A 26,007-nucleotide genomic window follows, 5' to 3' on the forward strand; every position below is an offset into this window, starting at 1 on the left:
GGATTGCTACTTCCAATAGGTGGCACTAGAGTTCTAGTCCTCTCCCTCTCTGATGAGACAATTTGCATATTTCCCAGAGGAGCATTGTGGCTTTAAGTCTCCTCACCTCGACATGCTTAACATGTCACTCTCCGCAAAACAAGGACCAGAGTAGAGTATGCCGGGATTTTCTCATACAGATCGTCATTTAATTTGTTTTACAAAATTGCTGGTGTACACAGGCACACTGGCTGTTCCTACTACTACTACTACTACTAATAATAATAATATAATAATAACAATTTATTTTATATAGCATAAATACATAAGCAAAGGATGGGTGCAAAATATAAATGATGTATACCCACCATCCAGATGGTTAATTGTTGTATTGTTTAATTGTTGAAGCCTATGATTGGCTGCAGTGGTGACGAGCAATAGCCAATAACATGCTGCTCCAGTCACCTGAACGCTCCTACCGGAGCCTTCATCACAGGTGAGAATAGAGTCTAAAATGCCGTATGTGGCATCATTCTATAGCCTGATCATATTTTTGCAACATGAATTTTGCTCTCTTACCTTTCCATTAGTCCACTGCACAAGAATCGGTTTCTGAAGAATAGCTAGGTTACTTTCTCCAAGCAGTTTAGCATCATTGGTGTCAGTAAAAATATTCTGACCTTGTGGGCGTATGTTTATATTTTCTACTTTAATATTTTTCATCTATAATGAAAAGAAACAACTTAATAAGAATTGTTAGACATTTTACATCATGGAAATAATCGGTCAGTCAAATAACCAGGCGTTGTTGTGCAGTACCGGGAGTGGCCACTAAGGCTGCTGCTGGACCTGGTAACAGTGTATCGGTGGGAGTGCTTGGTGATGGATTCCCACCTCTTTGATATTGATTGCCCATCCTTAGGACCACCCATTTGGTTTATTATCTTACATAATGTCCAAACTGACTAAAGGAAATCTAGAAAACGCTATAGTTTCTAGCATCGGCCCATTGCCTATTACAACTCATAATGGAGCATCAACTGTTGGACTTGTTTCCATAAAGAGGTGCTGAAACGAGCCGTCAGTGGTTCATGTGCACAACATCATCCCAACATCATTGTAAGACATGTGTAATGCTGGTGTGAGAGAAATACCGCGATCTTGATGAGTTGGTCATCTTTGTTGGTTGGGTTTCGCCATATCAAGTTGACGTCCACGTCTGATAATATCCTGTAGCCCACACTGTCCTCTGGGGATCCCCTTGGTTTATCGATTAGTACATCCGTAGTGTATGCGTATTTATATACCTTGTCATTGTTTAGCCTTGGACCCGCTGTATGTACTGCATCAAAAAGAGTAAAAAACTGCCATTATAAAAAATGTATTTACTGGACTGTGTCACTCCATTCTGCTCAGTCCAACCAATGTTTCCATCCATACAATTAACATAGAACGACAGGACACATATTGATCTGTTCAAATGATATTTTTCATAGACTGAATGTTACATAGGGAAAACTGTGCATTCAACCACTATATTTCAGTGCAAACAGAAGTAAGGCCAAGAAGCAGTAATGGAATCCAACATTTACGTCCATGCTCACTGGAAATACGGTTCTATTGTACCTTTTAGTGGAACATAAAGGTAAATTCATGCTTAAATGTATGCTATCAACAGAAAATTACATTGCTTAAATCAAGTTTTTTGTTACATGTACTTTTTTTATTGTTTTTAATGTTCTTTGTTATATATTATGATTTTTCTTAAATAGCATAATTAATCTTGCAATCTCCACAGTGGCCACTGGGTTTTATTTAGAATCTAACTTCTGTCCTTTCAGGAAGAGTTTTCAGCAGGCTCTCTATCATCAGAGGAAGGTTTAAAATAACAGGTAACACCTGTGTAAACAGCTACCACCAATCAAAATAGGCGATGTCACAGCATCTCCTGTGCCCTTTCCCTTCAAATTAACCTTTGCACACACTCATTAGATGCTTCAATAAAAACGATAGAGTCTGCTCGTTGTGGCTAATGTTCATTTGCATTTCCTCACTTTGCATTTCCTATTTGCTCACTTTCCCCAGTCCCGCACGCTCGGTGCCTCAGGGTGATCCTCGACTCTGCCCTCTCTTTCAAGCCACATATCCAAGCTCTTGCCTCCTCCTGCCATCTCAAACTCAAAAATATTTCCCAGATCCGTGCCTTCCTTGACTGCGACACCGCAAAAACGCTAGTGCACGCCCTTATCATCTCCCGCCTCGACTACTGCAACCTCCTACTCTCTGGACTCCCCTCTAGCACTCTGGCACCACTCCAATCCATTCTACACTTTGCTGCCTGACTAATCTACCTGTCTCCCCGCTATTCCCCGGCCTCTCCCCTCTGTCAAGCCTTTCACTGGCTTGCTATTGCCCAGAGACTCCAGTTTAAAACCCTCACAATGACATACAAAGCCATCCACAACCTGTCTCCTCCATACATCTGTGACATGGTCTCCCGGTACCTACCTACACGCAACCTCCGATCCTCTCAAGACCTCCTTCTCTACTCCCCTCTCATCTCTTCTTCCCACAACCGCATACAAGACTTTTCCTGTGCTTCCCCTATACTCTGGAACTCTCTACCACAACATATCAGACTCTCACCTACCATAGAAACCTTCAAAAAGAACCTGAAGACCCACCTCTTCCGACAAGTCTACAGCCTGCAGTGATCCTGAACTTACTGAGCCGCCGCACAACCTGCCCTACCCTCTCCTAGTGTATCCTCACCCATCCCCTGCAGACTGTGAGCCCTCACGGGCAGGGTCCTCCCTCCTCATGTACCCGTGTGCCTTGTTATTTGCTCATGTTTAATGTATTTGTCTATATTTGCCCGTATTCACATGTAAAGCGCCATGGAATAAATGGTGCTATAAAAATGTATAATAATAACAATAATAATAATTTCCTGAAACAAAAGGAAGTTAGAGTCTAAAAAGGCCTCAGTGGCCAATGTGAAAATTACAAGATTTCGGATTTTTTTTATGTTTAAAACAGATGGTTGAAAACACAAAATAAAAAAAATCTATATACTTAACATAAAAAAACCTGATTAAAAGCATATCTACATGTTCGCGAGAAATGATTATAGTGCAGGACTAAATCATTCTATTAGCGATTTCTGACAATGCACTAAAATATGGCTCGTCCTTTTTCTTGTGAAAGTGTAGTATTCCTTTTACTCTTCCTCTACTAAATATCTACAGAAATATCTACAGGTAACTTTGACATAGTGGGAATAACCGAGACATGGTTAGATGAAAGCTATGACTGGGCAGTTAACTTACAGGGTTACAGTCTGTTTAGAAAGGATCGTAAAAATCGGAGAGGAGGAGGGGTTTGTCTCTATGTAAAGTCTTGTCTAAAGTCCACTTTAAGGGAGGATATTAGCGAAGGAAATGAGGATGTCGAGTCCATATGGGTCGAAATTCATGGAGGGAAAAATGGTAACAAAATTCTCATTGGGGTCTGTTACAAACCCCCAAATATAACAGAAAGCATGGAAAGTCTACTTCTAAAGCAGATAGATGAAGCTGCAACCCATAATGAGGTCCTGGTTATGGGGGACTTTAACTACCCGGATATTAACTGGGAAACAGAAACCTGTGAAACCCATAAAGGCAACAGGTTTCTGCTAATAACCAAGAAAAATTATCTTTCACAATTGGTGCAGAATCCAACCAGAGGAGCAGCACTTTTAGACCTAATACTATCTAATAGACCTGACAGAATAACAAATCTGCAGGTGGTTGGGCATCTAGGAAATAGCGACCACAATATTGTGCAGTTTCACCTGTCTTTCACTAGGGGGACTTGTCAGGGAGTCACAAAAACATTGAACTTTAGGAAGGCAAAGTTTGAACAGCTTAGAGATGCCCTTAATCTGGTAGACTGGGACAATATCCTCAGAAATGAGAATACAGATAATAAATGGGAAATGTTTAAGAACATCCTAAATAGGCAGTGTAAGCGGTTTATACCTTGTGGGAATAAAAGGACTAGAAATAGGAAAAACCCAATGTGGCTAAACAAAGAAGTAAGACAGGCAATTAACAGTAAAAAGAAAGCATTTGCACTACTAAAGCAGGATGGCACCATTGAAGCTCTAAAAACTATAGGGAGAAAAATACTTTATCTAAAAAACTAATTAAAGCTGCCAAAAAGGAAACAGAGAAGCACATTGCTAAGGAGAGTAAAACTAATCCCAAACTGTTCTTCAACTATATCAATAGTAAAAGAATAAAAACTGAAAATGTAGGCCCCTTAAAAAATAGTGAGGAAAGAATGGTTGTAGATGACGAGGAAAAAGCTAACATATTAAACACCTTCTTCTCCACGGTATTCACGGTGGAAAATGAAATGCTAGGTGAAATCCCAAGAAACAATGAAAACCCTATATTAAGGGTCACCAATCTAACCCAAGAAGAGGTGCGAAACCGGCTAAATAAGATTAAAATAGATAAATCTCCGGGTCCGGATGGCATACACCCACGAGTACTAAGAGAACTAAGTAATGTAATAGATAAACCATTATTTCTTATTTTTAGTGACTCTATAGCGACAGGGTCTGTTCCGCAGGACTGGCGCATAGCAAATGTGGTGCCAATATTCAAAAAGGGCTCTAAAAGTGAACCTGGAAATTATAGGCCAGTAAGTCTAACCTCTATTGTTGGTAAAATATTTGAAGGGTTTCTGAGGGATGTTATTCTGGATTATCTCAATGAGAATAACTGTTTAACTCCATATCAGCATGGGTTTATGAGAAATCGCTCCTGTCAAACCAATCTAATCAGTTTTTATGAAGAGGTAAGCTATAGGCTGGACCAAGGTGAGTCATTGGACGTGGTATATCTCGATTTTTCCAACGCGTTTGATACCGTGCCGCACAAGAGGTTGGTACACAAAATGAGAATGCTTGGTCTGGGGGAAAATGTGTGTAAATGGGTTAGTAACTGGCTTAGTGATAGAAAGCAGAGGGTGGTTATAAATGGTATAGTCTCTAACTGGGTCGCTGTGACCAGTGGGGTACCGCAGGGGTCAGTATTGGGACCTGTTCTCTTCAACATATTCATTAATGATCTGGTAGAAGGTTTACACAGTAAAATATCGATATTTGCAGATGATACAAAACTATGTAAAGCAGTTAATACAAGAGAAGATAGTATTCTGCTACAGATGGATCTGGATAAGTTGGAAACTTGGGCTGAAAGGTGGCAGATGAGGTTTAACAATGATAAATGTAAGGTTATACACATGGGAAGAGGGAATCAATGTCACCATTACACACTGAATGGGAAACCACTGGGTAAATCTGACAGGGAGAAGGACTTGGGGATCCTAGTTAATGATAAACTTACCTGGAGCAGCCAGTGCCAGGCAGCAGCTGCCAAGGCAAACAGGATCATGGGGTGCATTAAAAGAGGTCTGGATACACATGATGAGAGCATTATACTGCCTCTGTACAAATCCCTAGTTAGACCGCACATGGAGTACTGTGTCCAGTTTTGGGCACCGGTGCTCAGGAAGGATATAATGGAACTAGAGAGAGTACAAAGGAGGGCAACAAAATTAATAAAGGGGATGGGAGAACTACAATACCCAGATAGATTAGCGAAATTAGGATTATTTAGTCTAGAAAAAAGACAACTGAGGGGCGATCTAATAACCATGTATAAGTATATAAGGGGACAATACAAATATCTCGCTGAGGATCTGTTTATACCAAGGAAGGTGACGGGCACAAGGGGGCATTCTTTGCGTCTGGAGGAGAGAAGGTTTTTCCACCAACATAGAAGAGGATTCTTTACTGTTAGGGCAGTGAGAATCTGGAATTGCTTGCCTGAGGAGGTGGTGATGGCGAACTCAGTCGAGGGGTTCAAGAGAGGCCTGGATGTCTTCCTGGAGCAGAACAATATTGTATCATACAATTATTAGGTTCTGTAGAAGGACGTAGATCTGGGTATTTATTATGATGGAATATAGGCTGAACTGGATGGACAAATGTCTTTTTTCGGCCTTACTAACTATGTTACTATGTTACTATGTTACTACAGGGGTGTCAAACTGCATTCCTCGAGGGCTGAAAACAGGTCATGTTTTCAGGATTTCCTTGTACTGCACAGGCGATAATTTAATCACCAACTCATTATTTGTGTAGGTGATTAAATTATCACCTGTGCAGTACAAGGAAATGCTGAAAACATGACCTGTTTGCAGCCCTCGAAGAATGCAGTTTGACACCCCTGCTCTACAACCCTGAGTGTGAAGGTTGTTTTTTTTTTTGTTTTTTTTAATCCATATGGTTTCAGAGATATGGGCCTTGTTATGCAGTGCTAAATGTTATGGTCTTTACAAATGGGGCGTAGTTCAGATGATTCTTTGTCCTGCTCTGTATTACCCTGTGAGACCCACTTACTAAAGACCATAAAAATGAGCACTAAACAAAAAAATACCATATTTCAGGAATCTTATGTCAGATTGAAAAAAGCTAATATTGGCTACTTTTGACCTGGTGACAGGTCGTCTTTTAACAATAGGTCATTTTGTGATGATAGCTTTCCTTTAAAATATTTGCATATACCATAAGGCCCCTCTAATTCTAAACCACTCATATAAAGACATGTTGCTAACGATTAGACTTATGCCTCCGGCATGGACCAAGGGCATTGGTCACTAATAGCCTTAGTGTTCAATGACTTATGGTTGTAGGCTTGGACTTTTTAAGCTTTACATGATGATGGGCCGATCAAGTGTTCTGATGGTGGAACCCACAGGGATCACCTTGACAGCTAATATCGAATTGTACCGTATATACTAGGTTATATAGATAGATCATAGCTATCTATCTTCAGATATGGGTATAAAGAAAGGTGGAAAATTATATTGCGATTGTATCTTTGTGGCTTTATTGTCCTCTGAGCTCTATCAAAATAGATTTATTTCAAGACATATTGGTGTTGATTCTGTGTTGATGAGGGAGCGTGGTGGCGTAATAGGTGCCAGGTTCATTGAGAGGTGCCTCTTCTCAAATCAAGAACTAGACAAGCGGGTGGTGCTATGTCCCACCTCCTCTCCGCCCATTTCAGCCGAATTAAAGAGAAAATGAGAGTCGCAACATTCTTTCACAACTCTGCGTTGCGCAAAAGTTTTGCAAATTTTCAAAGTGTTTACTTCAGGCAGATTTCTGGCATAAATACAGTACTTTGCTGAATCTGGGCCATAATCTCTCTTTGAACTATGAAAATTGAGAATAGATGTCATGACCTTCTGGATAAATGGTTAAAACCTATTGCTTTTCCTTTTCTCAGCACTGGCTGGGCGAGGGTGGGCTTGGTTGTTCAAGGATAAGAGGGGCTGGTGTTGTGTTGACATCACCTCTAGTTTCCCACTAGTTCTCTAGTTTTCAATTAAATAAATGACAACTAATAAATATGGATGAAAGTCAAGAAGTTGCCAGAGGAGAAATTAGGTATTGCTGATTTCTTGCATCCATAGGTGGATTATAGTGAGGGAAATCTACCGCCTGGGGCCCTAGGCTTGTCCTTGTTATATTGTATGGGGCTCATACATACGAAGCTGTATACAGGAGCCTATATGGGAGCTCACACTGTATTTAGGGAGCTATGTGGGGGCTCATACTGTATATAGGTAGCTATGTGGAGACTCACTGTAGAGAAGATTGTAAAAGTTGGACACCCCTGGTTCACATTACTGTTATTGTGAACAGTTAAGCAAGTTGAAGATGAAATGATCTCTAGAAGGCCTAAAATTAAAGATGACATATTTCCTATGTATTTTAAGCAAAACATGTATATATACTTTCACCTTTTACATTTTAAAAATTACAAAAAGGAAAATGGGCTGATGCAAAAGTTTGGTCACCCTGCATGGTTAGTACCTAGTAGCACTCCCTAATTTAAGTATCACAGTTTGTAAACGCTTTTTGTGGCCAGACAAGAGTCACCTTGCATACACGGCTATTTTGAGGTCTAGCCACAGATTTTCAATGATGTTCAGATCAGGGTACTGTGAGGGCCATTGTAAAACCTTCAGCCTGCGCCTTTTGAGGTAGTGTTTTCTGGATTTTGACTTGTGTTTAGGATCCTTATTTATTTGTAGAAACCATCCTCTTTTCAACTTCAGCTTTTTTACAGATGGTGTTATGTTTGCATCAAGAATTTGTTGAAATTTCATTGAATCCATTCTTCCCCGTGCCATTGGCGGCAACACAACCCCAAGCCTCTGTCATTTTCCATCTACAGCTGAGCACCTGTGTGTTATGATATATCAAAAGGAATCATGTGACATATCACATGATACCTCATGTGCCTTGGGGGGCGATTACCTTCTAAACTGCCCGGGGCCCTGGCTACTGTTAATCCGCCCCTGCTTGCTTCCATCAATGCAATGCCTGGACGCATTAGCTCATGCATGACAGGCTGAGATCATAAATCTGCTGAAAAAAGCTCAGCAAAAGGCTACGCCCACCACGCGACGGCATTTTTGGTGTGAGTACTGTAATTTGTTATAGTACTCGGACCAATGTTATTCAGTTGGGTGGTTCAGATTACCTTTTTTTTATATTTTACACAGATTGAATTTTTGCATGAAAAAAATTCCAGCATGCACTAGTCTTCAGTATTTTGGATGAAACTCTCCTATTCAAGTGTATAGGTGCAAAAATTCATATGAAGTCAACTATATAGCATCCGATTTTATGGATATATTGCCATTATTAGCATAGACGACTGTGTTTGGTCGTGTACATTTTATTTACAGAAGATGTATAATAATGGATGCCATATACATTCGGAAGGCCTACAGATGACAATATAGATGAATAATCGTCCATTTTTTTACGGAGGAAAATCAGACAATTTTTTATACGGTTGTGTGAGCTTAGCCAAAAACAGATAAAGGAGTTATCGTACACTCGCCATCAGAATTAACTCACTGACAGATTCTTAGTTAACTCATTCTGCAGCTAGCAAATGATATAGAAGGAAAATGGTGCAAAATATTTCAAAATGTTTTTTTTTTTTAGCTCAAAACACACATTAAAGTTATAAAGAAAAATACCCCCTGCGGTGTTCATAATATAAGATGCAACTTCAGATATTTGAATAAAGAAATGTGTGTTTATGGAGTTTTCAATTTTGCTATTGAATTGCATTTCCTAAATTGTAATATAAGAGGAAAATAAATTTCGGTGCTATAGTTGGAGATGTCGCTTTCGAGTTGTTGCTGAAAATAGAATATTTACTGATCACCAATTACATAAGTATGCATGGTCTATAATTAAGTCATGTCATAGAATACTGCATATCTTTGTAACGCATGCACAAGCAAGTGTCTCGGGCCAAGTCCGTGACATGCTAAGTATGCATATCTGTCACCTGCCCAGCATACTCTTATGTTATACATTCAGGATACTTTATTAGGCATGCTGACAGAGAAACTTTTGTAAGTAATAAATTATTTATTTTTTCTTTTAGGTTTTCCTATTTTATATATCGTTGTGACACTGCTAACTTACGTTGCTTTGACCCTGATTGAATTTCGCATTCAGTGAATGGTGGCAATCAGGAAAGCAATAGGCAGCAATTACGTTAGACAAGGGTGAATGGGAAAAGTTGTTGTTTTTTTTTAAACAGCTGTCAATTGTGTGATCCTTTAAGTCCTTTCAATTTTTTTCGATTAGATCAACTTAAAGGACAAAGAGACAAAAGAAACATGAACTCAGATGCACAATTGGCGGAAGCGAAGGTATCAATGTATGAGAAGTCAGATCTCCGGCTCTGCAGTGGTTAGGACTGGTTGGTCTTACACATCAGATAGAAATATTCCAACAACAATGAACCTGAATTCATAAGTTACATTCCCATTATGTACAAGTTTGGTATATCCACAGAATATGCCATACATGTGCAGCATATTAAATGTGGATCCCTGCATCTATAAGAAGATAGCAAAGCGTTTTCAAGTTGCCCTTTTTTCAGTTTGAAATGTAATTGAGAAATGGCAGTTAACAGAAACAGTGGAGGTCAAGATATGTTCTGGAAGATCAAGCAAAATTTCAGTGAGAGCTGCTTGTAGGATTGCTAAAGAGGCAAATCAGAACCCCCGCCTGACTCTAAAAGACCTTCAGAAAGATTTAGCAGATCTTGGAATTGTGGTATATTGTTCTGTTGTTCTGAGACTCCAGCACAAATACGGTCTTCATGGAAGAGTGTCATACCCACAGGTGGCGCACATGGTTGATAACCCCACTGTGCCACAGGGCCGGATCTGCCTAGAAAGGGGCTTAGTTAAGCAGCTGCTTAGTGTTCACTGGAGCTCCTGATGGTGGAGACAGATTGGGCTGCAGGTTGCCACCAGGTACCACTGCTAGGCAGATGCTGGTACTGCTGCTTCCAATACCTGGGATCAGGTTCGCTGACACGGGGAGACGTGACAGAGGTCACTGACTAGAAGACAGACGACTGTATGGTTAGCTTGGATAATGATGTTGGGTTCTTGTTCACACACGTAGATATCAGGAAACCATTCTGGAGCTGGCTGCACTAAGAAAAGTGATAGTGGTCACAGGGTTGGCCACACTGGGACTAGGTGACTGGGTATAGGTACCGCAGATGTGGTTTCAGGATTAGGATACTGCCAAAGCGGTCACAGGAACATGGACAAACTATACTAGGCTAACGGAAACACAGGATATGGGAATAACTTTAACCTGACAATATACAGTTGCACAAACCAACACACTAAGAATAACTATAAGGATTGCTCAGGCTATTTTATGCAAGGCACCTCACCTCACAGCTATTGGCTGGGAGACACCTTGCAGGGGATCCCATTAACTAAATGCATCCTCGCTGCTATCTGGGGGCATTTTACCATGTGCACGCACTGCCCCTATAGAAGCAGGAGAGTGCACACACATGCGCACTAAGCACACTGCTGGAACACAGTGTAGCATGCACAGAGAAAGAGGAGGCAGGTTAGGAGGGCACTGTTGCGGCCAGGGTGGTGAATAAGCTGAAGTCCCAGCATGGTGGGAGGAGGGGAACCATGTGGCGGTGCCAGCAGACATTACAAAGAGTCATCAGACGAAAATCTCTCCTGCGTCCTCACCATAAAATTAACTAACAGGAGTACACAAAAGAACATCTAAAGAAGTTCTGTGGACCGATTTGGTTAAAATGGAACTCACAGAATTTCATGAAAAGCACATTAAAATTTAAGCATGGGGGTGGATCAATCATGCTTTGGGGTTGTCTTGCAGCCAATGGCACGGGTACTATTTCAGTGGTAGAGGTAAGAATGGATTCAATGAAATTTCAGCAAATTATTGATGCAAACATAACATCATCTGTACAAAAGCTGAAGTTCAAAGAAGGATGGCTTGTACAAATCGATCATGATCCTAAACGCACATCCAAGGAAGAATGGATGAAAATCCCTCAAATAAGAATTGAAAGACTCTTGTCTGGCTGCAAAAAACATTTACAAGCTGTGATACTTTCAAAAGCGGGTGCTACTAGGTACTTACCATGCAGGGTGCCCAAACTTTTTGCGTAAGCCCATTTTCCTTTTTGTAATTTTTAAAATGTAAAAGATGCAAATATATTCGACGAGTGCCAACACCGTGGGAACAGCGCCAGCATGGGAGGTGAGTATAGACTTTACTATTTTATCGGGGCCAAACAGTTAGTTTAGGAAGGGCTGGTCCTAATAGTTATCTTCCAGGCATGATCCGCACCAGAGCCTGGGAGAGGTCACTTATATCAAGTGATAAAAGATGATTTCTCAACAACAACACATCTGATATGAAACACATAGGTAGGACTTTTTTCAGCAGTCTAAAACCTGCATGCCCATATTAATAGTTTAGAGAGGTCAAATGTGCTGACAGAGTCCCTTTAAAGTAAGCTGTAGTACTATTGCCAGGTCCAGTTTTATGAGAGAACTAATCAAGTATCAAAATGTATCCAAATATACTTTAGCCACTTATTTTTAGTGCTAAATGGTGGCAGAAAAAACACTATCATTAACCTTAGTAGTAACAGTAACACACTGGATCTCGAATCTGTCGGCCTGTGTTTCAGGAGGACCTGCCAGCCTGCCCAGAAAGTCTACTATATATGGTAAAAGCTGCAGATGAGCCCATGAAGACTTCAATCCTTGATCCTAAGGTAGATTACACATAGCTCACTTTGCTTTAACAGCTACTGTATCAGTGTGGTGGATATTGTATAAAGAATATGTCTGTCATTACCATCACTACTGTTATCTGCTCTATGATAGGAGAAGCTGTTCCTCTCATTTACTGATAAAACTATAGTCCAATGTTCACACCTATATTTCATAAAACATTTGTGCTTTTCTAGATGACGTGTGTAGTCACTATCAATTTGTCAGATGACTAAACGTTTTAGTGTATTTCTGGAATTATGACTTATTTAAGGTGGCCTTTACAGAAATACTCCAGCAAGGTGACATTACAGGGCATGTACCAATAGGATAATTGTTACAACAACAATTTTATAACGATTACAGCATATCTATTAAAATCTATTTGGACAGTTCATTTTCTTGAAGTAACTTGTCACCTGGCAAACATATATATGTCAGTATATACAAAATTCTAATGTTTCTTTCAGTGCGGAGGGCTAAAAACAGAGTATAAAGAATGACATCTACACAGTCTCTATTTTTTAGATAGATTGATACATGACCCCTATTATCTCTCGTCACTTTCCCCTATTTACTATGTCCCACAATAACATATTCCACACCTGCTTCCCGCCTCAGCACTGAAGACCATTGCCATCATCTACTGGATAGTCTAAGAATGCACGGGTGGCCCTCTCTGTCAGGTTGACCCATAACTAACGGAAAATTTCAGCTAACCTCCTCCCACCTACTACTACTGGACAACCAGTATCAGGATATTGACATATGTAATATAATTAAAGGTTGACAACTCTAGATAGCATAGAAGAAAGGGCTCAAAACTTTGTTTTCTCGTCTTTAAAAAGATAACTTCAGACCGAAAGAGTTGTAGAGTCAAGGTGAAGCAGAAAGAGAAAATGAAAGGGAAAAGAAGGAGGGGAGCAGTAGAGGATATTATGTATTGTAAGGTGGCTGTTAGACACATAGTGGATGGGAGATACACCTGAAGTAATTGTTTAGTACATACTGTATAGGCCTAAAAGGGGTTAATTGGCCATGACAGCTTGATTTTGAGCATCTGAACGGCTGCTCACCATATCTTCAACCTTGGATGGGGTTCAAGTTGTAAAATGAGACCTGTTTGTCTTACAGATGGCTGTACATGGAGGTGTGTAGTTCTCCTGTACTGAGTGTCTTTGCTAAAGGACTAAGAAGCTGGACTCTAAGCCAGGTGGGCTAACCAGCGCTATTGCATGGACTTGTTACTTTATGTTTTACTTTGTGCCGATCAAAGGCTGTAGTTAAGTTTTCCTGTGGTGTGGTTTATGAGGACTGAAATAAACCAGCCGAACTTTAAATAGAAATGGTTCCTGAGATACCTCAGATTGCTTCCAAGTGAGTAGTATTGTTACAGTATGTATACCCTTTGGAATAAATAACTGCAATTAATCGCTTCCTATATCCATCAACAGGCTTCTTACAACTCTCAGCTGGAATTTTTGACCACACTTCTATTGAAAACTGTCTCATATTTGAAGGGAGCCTTCTCCCAACAACAATAATTTTAAGATCTCTCCACAAGTGTTCAATTGAATTTATATCTGGACTAATTGCTGGCTACTTCAGAACTCTCCAGTGCTTTGTTTTCATATATTTCTGTGTGCTTCCTGAAGTATGTTTGGGGTCATTGTCCTTCTGGAACACCCATGATCTAGGAAGCAAACCCAGATTTTTGACACTGGCCACTATACTGCAACTCGAAATCCGTTTATAATCTTAAGATTTCATGATGCCTTGCACACAGTAAATGAACCTAATGTCAGAGACAGAAAATCAACTCCAAAACATCTTTGAACCTCCACTATATTTGAATTTAGGTACTGCGTTCTTTTCTTTGTAGGTCTCATTCCATTTTCAGTAAACAGTAGAATGATGTGCTTTACCAAAAAGCTCTATCTTGCTCTCATCTGTCAACAAGACACTTTCCCAGAAGGATTTTAGCTTACTCACATACATTTTGACAAGCTGCAGTATAGTTTTTTTCATCTTTGTGTCAGCAGTGGGGTCCTCCTGGGTCTCCGGCCATAGTATTTCATTTCATTCAAATGTCGATGGATAGTTTGTGCTGATGCTGATGCACCTTAAATTGCAGGACAGCTTGAATTTCTTTGGAACTTGATTGGGGCTGCTTACCAACTTTTGGACTAACTTGCTTTGCAACCTTTCATCAATTTTTCTCTGTCCACATCCAGGGAGATTAGCTACAGTGCCATGGGTTGTAAACCTCTTGATTATGTTGTGCTCCATGGACAGAGGAGCATCAAGATCTCTGGAGATTGACTTGTAACCATGACAATGTTGATATTTTTCAACAATTTTGGTTCTTAAATCCTCAGACAATTCTCTACTTTTTCTGTTCTTAGTGTGGTTTCAGGTGTGATTTTCATATTGGCCATAGCTGTCACTTGCCAAAAGTGAGTTTGAACATGCATCACATATTTGAAACAAAGTTGTTTACCTACATTTTTTTGAAAGATGCCAACCAATTTTGGAGTTGTATGTGAAATGATGTCAAACTTTCCTTTTTTTCTCTGTTTGCTGTTTGTTTCAATACACAGAAACAAAATTAATATGTGTATAACAAAACATGTGTAATAATAAAGAATTTTCTGTGAGAAATACTTCACTTTCTGGGACAATTTCAAGGGTGCTAACATTTTTGGCCATGACTGAATGAATATACACTGCTCAAAAAAATATAGGGACCACCAAAATCCCACATCCTAGATATCACTGAATGAAATATTCCAGTTGTAAATCTTTATTCATTACATAGTGGAATGTATCAACGTAAATCGCAAATAATATCCAACGGAGGTCTGGAGTTGGAATGATGCTCAAAATCAAAGTGGAGAATGAAGTTACGGGCTGATGTAACTTCAGTGAAAATGCCTCAAGACAAGGAAATGATGGTCAGTAGTGTGTGGCCTCCACATGCCTGTATGACCTCCCTACAATGCCTGGGTATGCTCCTGATGAGGCGGCGGAAGGTTTCCTGAGGGATCTCCCCTCAGACCTGGACTAAAGCATCTGTCAACTCCTGGACAGTCTGTGGTGCAATGTGACATTGGTGGATGGTGCGAGACATGATGTCCCAGATGTGTTCAATCGGATACAGGTCTGAGGAACGGGCGGGCCAGTCCATAGCTTCAATGCCTTCATCTTGCAGGAACTGCTGACACACTCTAGCCACATGAGGTCTGGCATTGTCCTGCATTAGGAGGAACCCAGGGCCAACCGCACCAGCATATGGTCTCACAAGGGGTCTGAGGATCTCATCTCGGTACTTATTGGCAGTTAGGCTACCTCTGGCAAGAATATGGAGGGCTGTGCGGCCCTCCAAAGAAATGCCACCCCACACCATTACTGACCCACTGCCAAACCGGTCATGCTGAAGGATGTTGCAGGCAGCAGATTGCTCTCCACAGCATCTCCAGACTCCGTCACGTCTGTCACATGTGCTCAGTGTGAACCTGCTTTCATCTGTGAAGAGCACAGGGCGCCAGTGGAGAATTTGCCAATCCTGGTGTTCTGTGGCAAAAGCCAAGTGTCCTGCATGGTGTTGGGCTGTGAGCACAACCCCCATCTGTGGACTTCGGGCACTCAGACCATCCTCATGGAGTCAGTTTCTAACCATTTGTGCAAATACATGCACATTTGTGGCCTGCTGGGGGTCATTTTGCTTGGCTCTGGCAGTGCTCCTCGTGTTCCTCCTTGCAAAAAGGCTGAGGTAGCGGTCTTGCTACTGGGTTGTTGCCCTCCTACGGCCCCCTCCACATCTCCTGGTGTACTGGCCTGTCTCCTGGTGGCGCCTCCAGCCTCTAGACACTATGCTGACAGACCCCTCAAACCTTGCCACAGCTCGCATTGATGTGCCATCCTGGATGAGCTGCATTACCTGAGCCACTTGTGTGGGTTGTAGAGTAAGTATCATGCTACCACAAGTGTGAAAGCACAAGCAACATTCAGAAGTGACCAAAACATCAGCCAGAAAGCATTGGAACTGAGATGTGGTCTGTGGTCCCCACCTGCAGAACCACTCCTTTATTGAGTGTGTCTTGATACTTGCCAATAATTTCCATCTGTTGTCTATTCCATTTGCACAACAGCATGTGAAATTGATTGTCAAACAGTGTTGCTTCCTAATTGGACAGATTGATTTCACAGAAGTTTGATTTACTTGGATTGGAGTTATATTCTGTTGTTTAAGTGTTCCCTTTATTTTTTTGAGCAGTGTATATATCTCATAATATATAAATGTATATATATCTATATGTATATATATATATATATATATATATTCACTGTATATATAGAAAGTAAAATAGGTGATTAGTATTTGAACCCATCTGAATATTTCATATTAGATCTGAAGAACCTCAGAAGAAGGTTTTTGAATTTCAATGTGTTTTGGAATTCCATGTAGTAAAACTACGGAACCTATCAAGAATATTCTTTAGCGATATTATGAGCATAATATCATTCACTTTGGAAATCCTAAGTGAGAAAGGATTTGGTATTTCCTCTTCTAGTACAAAGGAATGCATGAGTGTGCTGCCATTACCAAATGCCTTAAGATAAATTTTGTGTAAGCAAAAAAAGGATATGTGATGTGATGGAGAAAGAAAGAACTCTGTCCCCATCTCAATGTAAAGGTCAGTCATTTTTCTATCACTTATGTCATGTCGGACCAGAAAGATGACAACTGATGGCAGGACCAAAAAGCATGCAGTATTGTTACTGCTTCCTCACAACTCCAGGAGGGGGAGTCGACTTTTAAGAAAAGAGCATGTAGGCGGATGGATAATATGTACTACCTTGATGAGATCTTGTAACTCGCTTCTTGAAATTTGGAGCTGATAAAAGCCTTTTGGGCAATACTTAAAATCCAGTCTCGCTGGGCAGTTGTGAGAGTAAGATCAAATTCATTTTCCTATTGCAGGAGCAACAAGGGAAGGTTTGTTATTCCATGGCGTGCGAGGGACAACAGTAGTTTGCAAATAATCGAGAGGATGTTTCGATGAGGACTTTATCTAAACAATGCCCACAAGAGGAGTCTGGTCTTGGGAAAAGGTGATTTTTAGAGGAAGAGGAGTGGATAAAAAAAATTATCAACAATAGACTAGGTGCCCTTTTTTACAGGAGTAAATATTGATAACCTATTTCAGGTGCTGTTCCTCCAGTAAAGATATATTAATGGACAAGCCAAAGAATAATATTCTCCTGTAAAATCCTCCTCCCTTTAACAATGAAATGATATTTATTAACTCATCTGTCACTTCTCACTTTTGACCGTGTCGCACTCAGACATAACCCTCACCTACCGCACTCCTTGCCCCAGCCCTGCAGACCATTGTCATCGTCTACTGGAGATACTAGGAAGGAACAGGAGGCTCACTAGAAATCCATGTCTCCATTTCACAAGAAATCAAGTAGAAAAATGTTTTCCCAGCCTATGAATAGGGTTTTCTAAAACGCCATCCACCTGTATTCTTAATACATTTTTTGCAACAAATATGCTATGTGTAAATGTGGCCTCACAGAACCTATGCTTCTATTCTGAAAAATTGTATACTATGCAGGAAGAATCCAGGTTGCTAAAATACCAAAGAGATATAGCAACTCTGGAAGTGAACACCTATGAATGATAAAAGTAGAAAGGACATAAACTTGAAAAGAAAAAACGGTCCTGTAGACTCCCATTAGCTGACGAACATCTGGTGAGCATTAGAAAATGGCAAATTCTTACAATCATTGTGTCAGGAAGAGGAGAGGCTCCTACTACAGCCAGTTGTCTTACAGCCAGACACAGGACAGGAAGGAGGACTGGGAGTATGGTTGATCTTCTAGGAAAAACAGATCCCATTCCTGACATGTGACATACAGCCAGCACCATACCCAACAGATGCTGAAGAATATTGTGGGACAGTGTAAACGAGATCAGCACAAAGGAGAGCCAGTAAGAGTCGTGCCGAGAGAGGAAGGCAACATCTTACTGAGGCCGGATCACCGTAGGAGTAACTGACTTCAGGCCTTACTTCAAATTCCGCTGGACAGTTGATTATAAGTTGGCTGTCTACCTTCTACACCTACGAAGACATAGGGGGCAACATTGGGAGAGGGGCGTCTCTAGGGTCCCGGAAGACCTCCAAGCCTTCCCGTCATACGGGTGGCGTCCTAGTCCTAACATATCTGGGGGACGTTAGAAACTAGCAACATCTGGAACCAAAGAACGAGAGAGAGAGAAAGCTGTGGAGAACGAATGAACGAGAGCAGCAGTTGTGAGGACTATTCCGAATGCTCAGCAGGGTAGGACTACAACACACAGGCGCTATTGGTAGGCAACGATTTCCATCTGCGAAGGAAACTCTGGATGTGCCCATCGGACCGGCCGGTCTCTGATAGCCCGGTTGAACATGCTCTGGACTGAGTATATTGAAGCCTTCAGTAAAAAGGTAAAGAGACTGCAACCTTGTGTCCTCGTTATTGCCTGCACCTCACACCATCACCATCCACCTTACTGGGAAGCCCTGGGGATATACTTCACCTGTGGGAAGGTATACCATCCAGCTGCCATTCCATCACCCCAGCGGACCCCACAGCAGCGTCGGTCACCCTGACCGAACACCACAGGTGGCGTCACGAACCCCTGACAGAATGTATTACCCCCTTCATTGGACGCCCCTTAGCAGGGTCACGACCGGGTCCAGCCACCGTGACAACCGCATAACTGAGCAGAAAGGATCGGTACCGAGTGACTTGTGGCCCTTTGTCTGGGGGCGCTCCACCAGCGCTGTTTCAATAGCCGCTCTTTGAAACTCTGCAGGTTAATAGCATTTTTTCACATGACAGGCTCCCTTTAAACGTCTTTGTCAATCTTTGCCAGCGTCATTTAAGATGTACCATTTTGGAGGTGCACTGCTTCAGACGCCCATCGCTCCCCACCCTATAAAAGGCAATCTTAAGGTGCCAATGGGTTGTTATGGAAACTGAGGGTTTGCTCAAGGACCCCATTCTTGGTATGTTGGTACTTCTGTAAAGCCTATGGAGACCAAGATTTTAGCTATATATTACAATAGTCGTATTACAGTATATAAAATAAATAATAATCTTTATTTTTATATAGCGCTAACATATTCCGCAGCGCTTTACAGTTTGCACACATTATCATCGATGTCCCCATTAGGGCTCACAATCTAAATTCCCTATTCGTATGTCTTTGGAATGTGGGAGGAAACCAGAGTGCCCGGAGGAAACCCACGCAAACACGGAGAGAATATACAAACTCCTTGCAAATGTTCTCCTTGGTGGGGTTTGAACCCAGGACTCCAGTGCTGCAAGGCTGAAATGCTATCCACTGAGCCGCCGTAAGAAGTAATCAAATGTTAGCAGGTTGAAGACCCCTATGGGAAATTAAAAAAATAAGAGTAAAAGAAAAAAACTTCAACTCGTACTGCAAAAAGTAAGCCCTCACATGGTTATGTTGCCAAAAAGATAAAAAGTTATGACTTTTAAAAAAAGAGAGGGAAAAAAAGGTGCAATAAGAAAATTGGTGGTGACATTGGGAAGAGAATAAAGTCCACTACTAGGACAATCCCTTATTGATAAAAATGTTTGGCTACGATAAAATAATAAAGCTTATACTCGCCTCCCGTGCCGGTGCCGATCCCACGATATCAGCAGTTGTTCTCCCCGGGCCCTTGAACGGTGTTGTGACACGTGACCCTGGTGCCCAATCAGAGCTTTCATCACTATGCCCGCCTTTGGACAAATCGGTCATGAAGAGGAAGTCTGGGCTGCAGCTGATCCCTGGCTTCCTCTCCATGTTGGCGGAGACAGTGGTGCCAGCGCTGATTGGGCTCCGGGGTCACAATACTGCATGAGAGCCCCAGGGGAACCAACTGTCGACACCGTGTGAATGGCACCAGCACGGGAGGTGAGTATAAGCTTTATTATTTTATGGAGGCCAAGCGAGCAGTATGGCGAAAAGGTGTCCAAGCAGTGGACAACTTCTTTAGCTGTAATGAGACAAAATTGTACAAAAGCAAAGGAGAACATTAAAGATGGAGGAGGAGCTGGGTTATAACTTTATGGACATTTTCTACTTCTAGTGTTTCGAAACAAAGTGATTGAGAAGAATATGTGTGCTGAATATTCTTGAATGAATGTCTTCTTGATTTACAACCAAAGCATACTTCAATGAGGTTATGTAAGTGTACCAATGCAAACAAAGCAACGATACATTGTGATCTGAAGTGCATTTGTATTAACAGGTTATCTTGACATTAGATGTCATTAAGAACAAGTCGTATTAAGGAGGAACAAGAAGATAAATTCTGGCTGACATTCACTGAGCAGCCTCCCACAATGAACACAGGCAACTCCATGGACTCTTGGACTCAGTCTGTCACAGGATGACAACAGCTGTGACCGTGGGGTTATGTAGGAGGCCATGCACGTCTTAGAACTGAAGGATAGCTTACTAATAGTTTTAGTTTGTAGCAACAGTAACATTTCATTACAACACAAAAATGAGTATAGACAAAAAGCTTAGAAATTGTGACTACGCAATAACAAACATAAATGTCTACAAATGTTTATCCATAGAAGACAGAAATAACTGCATATAGCATGTAGGCTGAAGGTTATGATCAGACAAATGCACTTCAGTCATATTTTCAGGTTAAAGGGAACCATGAAAGCACCATAGTTCAATCTGCAGGCTCCATGTTATAGAGCTGGGGGAGCAGAGGAGATTGTGAGAAAAGTCTCAGTATAATCTGTGTATTAATCTTTTAAACCTCTGCTCTTTCTGGAATTTCCAGTCCAATGGATAGTCCTATCGGTGACTGACAGCTGTCTCTCTGTGCACGTTGTGGAAGCTCCACTCACTCTGGGGTAGAGGGAGGTAGAAAACCGAAACACTGTCTCTTTAAATCTTCTGTTGGTTTATCATATAGCAGCATGAAGGGAAAAGTAAAAAAGAGCCCTTCAGGAAATAACTTTTTCACACAGGGCCCTGTAGGTCTGGATTTCTTTTTCCCTTAATAATACAGACATTCATTTAAAAACTGCATTTCCTGCTTACTTGTGTTATCTGTGTTTAATATTTTTTTGGAGATCTGAAACATTTTTAAGTTTGACAAACATGTAAAAGAATAGGAAATCAGGAAGGAGGCAAACACTTTTTCACACAACTATAGGGATTCTCAGCGGACAGGTGAAGAGTATGGTAGATTATTATTTTTTATTTTACAGTAATAAATGGGAAAAAGAGGGACTGGAAGTATTTATGTAAAATAAAGGAGTATGTATCTTTCTTTCAATTAAAAGACTTTATTCTGGCTTTGTATTTTTTACAATACAACTATGGGGTTACTAATGGCAGTGTTTTATAGACACCTCTCCATTACTACTTACTTGATGCCAGCGGCCATAAAACAGCTGACATCAACCCCATCCCTATTACCACACTTGCCACTGCATCAGAGCAAGTGGGAAGAGCGAGGCTAAGTGCCAGATCTTATGGACGCCACATTTCTAAGGCAGCTGAGGGCTGATGTTCTTAGTCTGGGAGGGGGCCAATATCCATGGCCCCTTTTTAGCCTATTAATATTAGCCCGCAGCTGTTTGCCTGGCCTTTGCTGGTTATTAATTACTAGATGGTCGCCTGATTCTAACGCATCGGGTATTCTAGAATATGCATGTCCACGTAGTATATTGCCCAGCGACGTAGTATATTGCCCAGGGACGTAGTATATTGCCCAGCCACGTAGTATATTGCCCAGCGACATAGTATATTGCTCAGCGATGTAGTATATTGCCCAGCCACTTAGTATATTGCCCAGCCACGTAGTATATTGCCCAGTCACGTGTTGCCCAGCGACATAGTATATAGCACAGCCCACGTAGTACGGTATATTGGCCAGTCACGTAGTATATTGCCCAGCCACATAGTATATAGCAGAGGCACGTAGTATATTGCCCAGTCACATAGTATATTGCCCAGTCACGTAGTATATAGCAGAGCCACGTAGTATATTGTCCAGCCACGTGGTATATTGCCCAGTCACGTAGTATATTGCCCAGCACAGAGCCACGTAGTATAGAGACTTAAAAAAATAAACATATACTCACCTATAGCCCGTTGAAGTCTTGCTATACTTACCATCCGCCGCCTTTGCCGCTCCTCGCCACGCTCCCGGGACCGCTCTATTGCAAGCGGCAGCCAGGGCTGGTGTGAGCAGGACCTATGATGACGTCGCGGTCACATGACCGTGACGTCACGGCAGGTCCTTGTCGCACACCAGCCTTGGGACGGGACCGGAAGCTGCAGCTTGCAATGGATCGGTCTCGGGAGCGTGGCGAGGAGCAGGAAAGGCGGCGCAGGGTGAGTATAGCAGGTTTTTTGTTTTTTTAAATTATTTTTAACATGACATATTTTTACTATTGATGATGCATAGGCAGCATCAATAGTAAATAGTTGGGGACACACAGGGTTAATAGCAGCGGTAACGGAGTGTGTTACACCGCGGGCCGTTACCGCTAGGGTTGAGCGACTTTTGTTTTTATAGGATCGGGTCGGATTTCATGAGCCACGACGTCATCTAAGGTCCTTCAAGCGCTGATTCTTAGGAAGGAAGGCTGCGGGTTAGAACCAGGGCGCGTCCGAGGGTGAGTATATATGAGTGGAGCGGATTATGGAGCGGGTGCCGGGCAGTGAGTGCAGGGGAGTAGGGGAGGGACTAATCGGACTGTGGCCGTTGCTGATTGGTCGCGGCAGCCATGACAGGCAGCTGCTGAGACCAATCAGCGAACGAATAACCGTGACAGAAGGACAGACAGACAGACGGAAGTACCCCTTAGACAATTATGTATATAGATAGGGGGACCCAACATAATTTTTTGGGGGGAGTCCAATTTAATAACCAGTAAAGGCTAAGTAGACGGCTGTGAGCTGATATTAATGGCATGGGAAGCTATATATTTATTACCCCTATTCCAGGCAATCAACATCAGCCCCCAGCTGTTGGCTTTCCCTTAGTTATTCAAAATTCGGAGGACCACACGCCATTTTTTTTTACGTATTCAATTATGAACTAAACACATGTACAGTAAGCTGCACTGCACTGATTATCTCAATTTCATCTACGTATTTTGGTAGGTTGATTCACTCAGCTGCTTTCAGAAGTAAACACAGGAACGCATCTCGCGTCAATCACCAGCTGATTTATTAACACAGGACTAGTGTTGAGCAATACTTTCCGATATTGGGAAATATGGGGATCGGATTAAATTGGCTGATATCAAAAAAATATCGGATATTGCCGATACCGATACCGGAAACCAATGCAAGTCAATGGGACACAAATATCGGAATGGAAATAAACCCTTACTGTCCTTGTACATCCTGTTCTGGAGGGGGGAAGAGTGTGGGTGGTGCGTAGGCGGAGACTGCATGTCTGTGTGTGTGGGCGGGGTCAGTGTGGGCCTGCTGGGGGTCTGTGTGGGACCATGGGGGGTCTGTGCGGGCTTTCCGGGGGTCTGTACGGGCCTCTCGGGGGTCTGTGAGGGCTGCTGGGGGTCCGTGCGGGCCTGCTGGGGGTCTGTACGGGCCTCTCGGGGGTCTGTGCGGCCAGCAGGGGGTCTGTGTGGCCTGCCGGGGGTCTGTACGGGCCTCTCAGGGGTCTGTGTGGCTTGCCGGGGGTCTGTACGGGCCTCTTGGGGGTCTGTGCGGCCTGCCGGGGGTCTGTGCGGCCTGCCAGGGGTCTGTACGGGCCACTCGGGGATCTGTGCGGCCTGCCGGAGGTCTGTGCGGGCCTCTTGGGGGTCTGTGCAGCCTGCCAGGGGTCTTGGTGTTTGCGTGCAGGCATCGTTCGATGGGACTACAAGTCCCATCGGGCTATGCCTGATACAATGGCAGTGATTGACACATTAGCCAATGATGGGACAGTAGTAGTCCTATCATCCGGCTAATGTGTTGAATGTAAAAAAAAAACAAAAAACAAAACACAAACATACATACTACATACATGCATACATACAACATACTACATACATTTGTAGATTGTGAGCCCTCGCGGGCAGGGTCCTCTCTCCTCCTGTACCAGTTGTGACTTGTATTGTTCAAAATTATTGTACCTGTTTTTATTATGTATACCCCTCCTCACATGTAAAGCGCCATGGAATGAATGGCGCTATAATAATAATAAATAATAATAATACATACATACAACATACTTACAACATACATACATACATACTACATACATATATACATACAACATATCACATACATACAACATACTATATACTACATACATACATACGACATACTACATACATACATCCATGGCCCCTCTCTAGGCTATGAATATGGGCCCGCAGCTGTCTGCGTAGCCTTTCTGGCTATAAAATATAGGGGACCCCGCGTAATTTTTTGGGGGGTCCTCCTATTTTAATAGCCAGTAAAGGCTACACAGACAGCTGCAGGCTGATATTCATAGCAGGCTACAAATATTGGCCCCCGGGCGTTGGCTTTCCCCCTCTGGCGCAGAAAATTGCGCGGGAGCCCACGCTGTTTTTTTCCATTTTTTGTAAATTAAATGCTCATTAAGGCCTCTTTCACACTTGCGTCGGTACGGGTCCGTCGCTATGAGTCGGGCCGACGTACCAACGCACGTTGTGAAATTTGTGCACGAAGGGGGCAGCGGATGCAGTCTTTCAACGCATCCGCTGCCCATTCTGAAGTCCGGGGAGGAGGGGTGGAGTTTTGGCCGCGTATGTGCGGTAGAAAATGGCGGACGCAACGGACAAAAAAACATTCACTTGAACGTTTGTTAGTGTCGACAGTCCACCAAAACACGTCGCACAGACCCCTGGCAGGCCCGTACTGACCCCTGGCAGGCCGCACTGTCCCCCGGCAGGCCCGTACAGACCCCCAGCAGGCCCGCACAGACCCCGCCCGCACACACAAACACGCAGTCTCTGCCCTCGCAGATTCCGATTCCGGTATCCGATATCTTAAAAGTATCAGACTCAGTATCAGAAATCCGATACAGCGAATATCAGCCGATACCCGATATTTGCAATATCGGAATGCTCAACACTATACAGGACATAAACCATGGCAGGATTTAGTAAACATGGCCTTTCTGGCATAACGGCAAAACAAAAGATAACTTGTAGCACAGCCCAAATATCTATGAGCTTTACCTGCTCAGGATCCAGTACACTTCAGCTCTCAGTGGAGCTACCACTTGGATACTTTCCTCTCCAAACATACAGCAGAGAAAAAAACATAGTAGTTGGACATTTAATAATGTCAACCATCCGTGAGATGGAAATATGGAGAGTAGGTGTCCCGCCCATCTCTTACACCTACTCACAAAAAACCCAAACCCAAGGCATCAGCACCCCTGAGCACATAATAAGAGAAACTTCTGGGTTTCACATCACAGAAGAAGACAACCTTCGGGACACATATCTCCCTTCACATATAGTACCAGTGACTCTGTCACAGTATTTATCTATTCTATCTATCTATATCTGTATCTAAGATTGTTTTATTATTTCCTAAACTAGCTTGGAATGACATAGAGAATTCCTATATGTAAAAGATGATGTTAAAAATGCATTGCATATGGATTGTATACGCATGTCGTACAGATGCTAGGCAAGAAAAATCACATTGTGTCAAGACTCAGCTGTCAGGTGACTCAGGACCAGGGGCTCCTTCCCTGTCCCTAACACTAG

At 42.3% G+C, this 26,007-nt stretch overlaps 1 protein-coding gene across 1 annotated transcript in view; it reads right to left on the reverse strand.

Moving 5' to 3' along the window:
* Positions 1-26,007, reverse strand: part of MTTP (microsomal triglyceride transfer protein) — a 158,476-nt gene that overhangs the window by 109,529 nt on the left and 22,940 nt on the right. Inside the window, exons 2-3 of the mRNA XM_069743615.1 lie at positions 1,134-1,321; positions 559-702 (exon numbers count right to left, since the gene is read on the reverse strand). Of these exons, the coding sequence (XP_069599716.1) occupies positions 559-702; positions 1,134-1,321 (332 nt within the window). The remainder of the gene's footprint in view (positions 1-558; positions 703-1,133; positions 1,322-26,007) is intronic.

Source organism: Ranitomeya imitator, chromosome 1, assembly GCF_032444005.1.
Source record: "Ranitomeya imitator isolate aRanImi1 chromosome 1, aRanImi1.pri, whole genome shotgun sequence".
Classification (NCBI taxonomy): domain Eukaryota; kingdom Metazoa; phylum Chordata; class Amphibia; order Anura; family Dendrobatidae; genus Ranitomeya; species Ranitomeya imitator.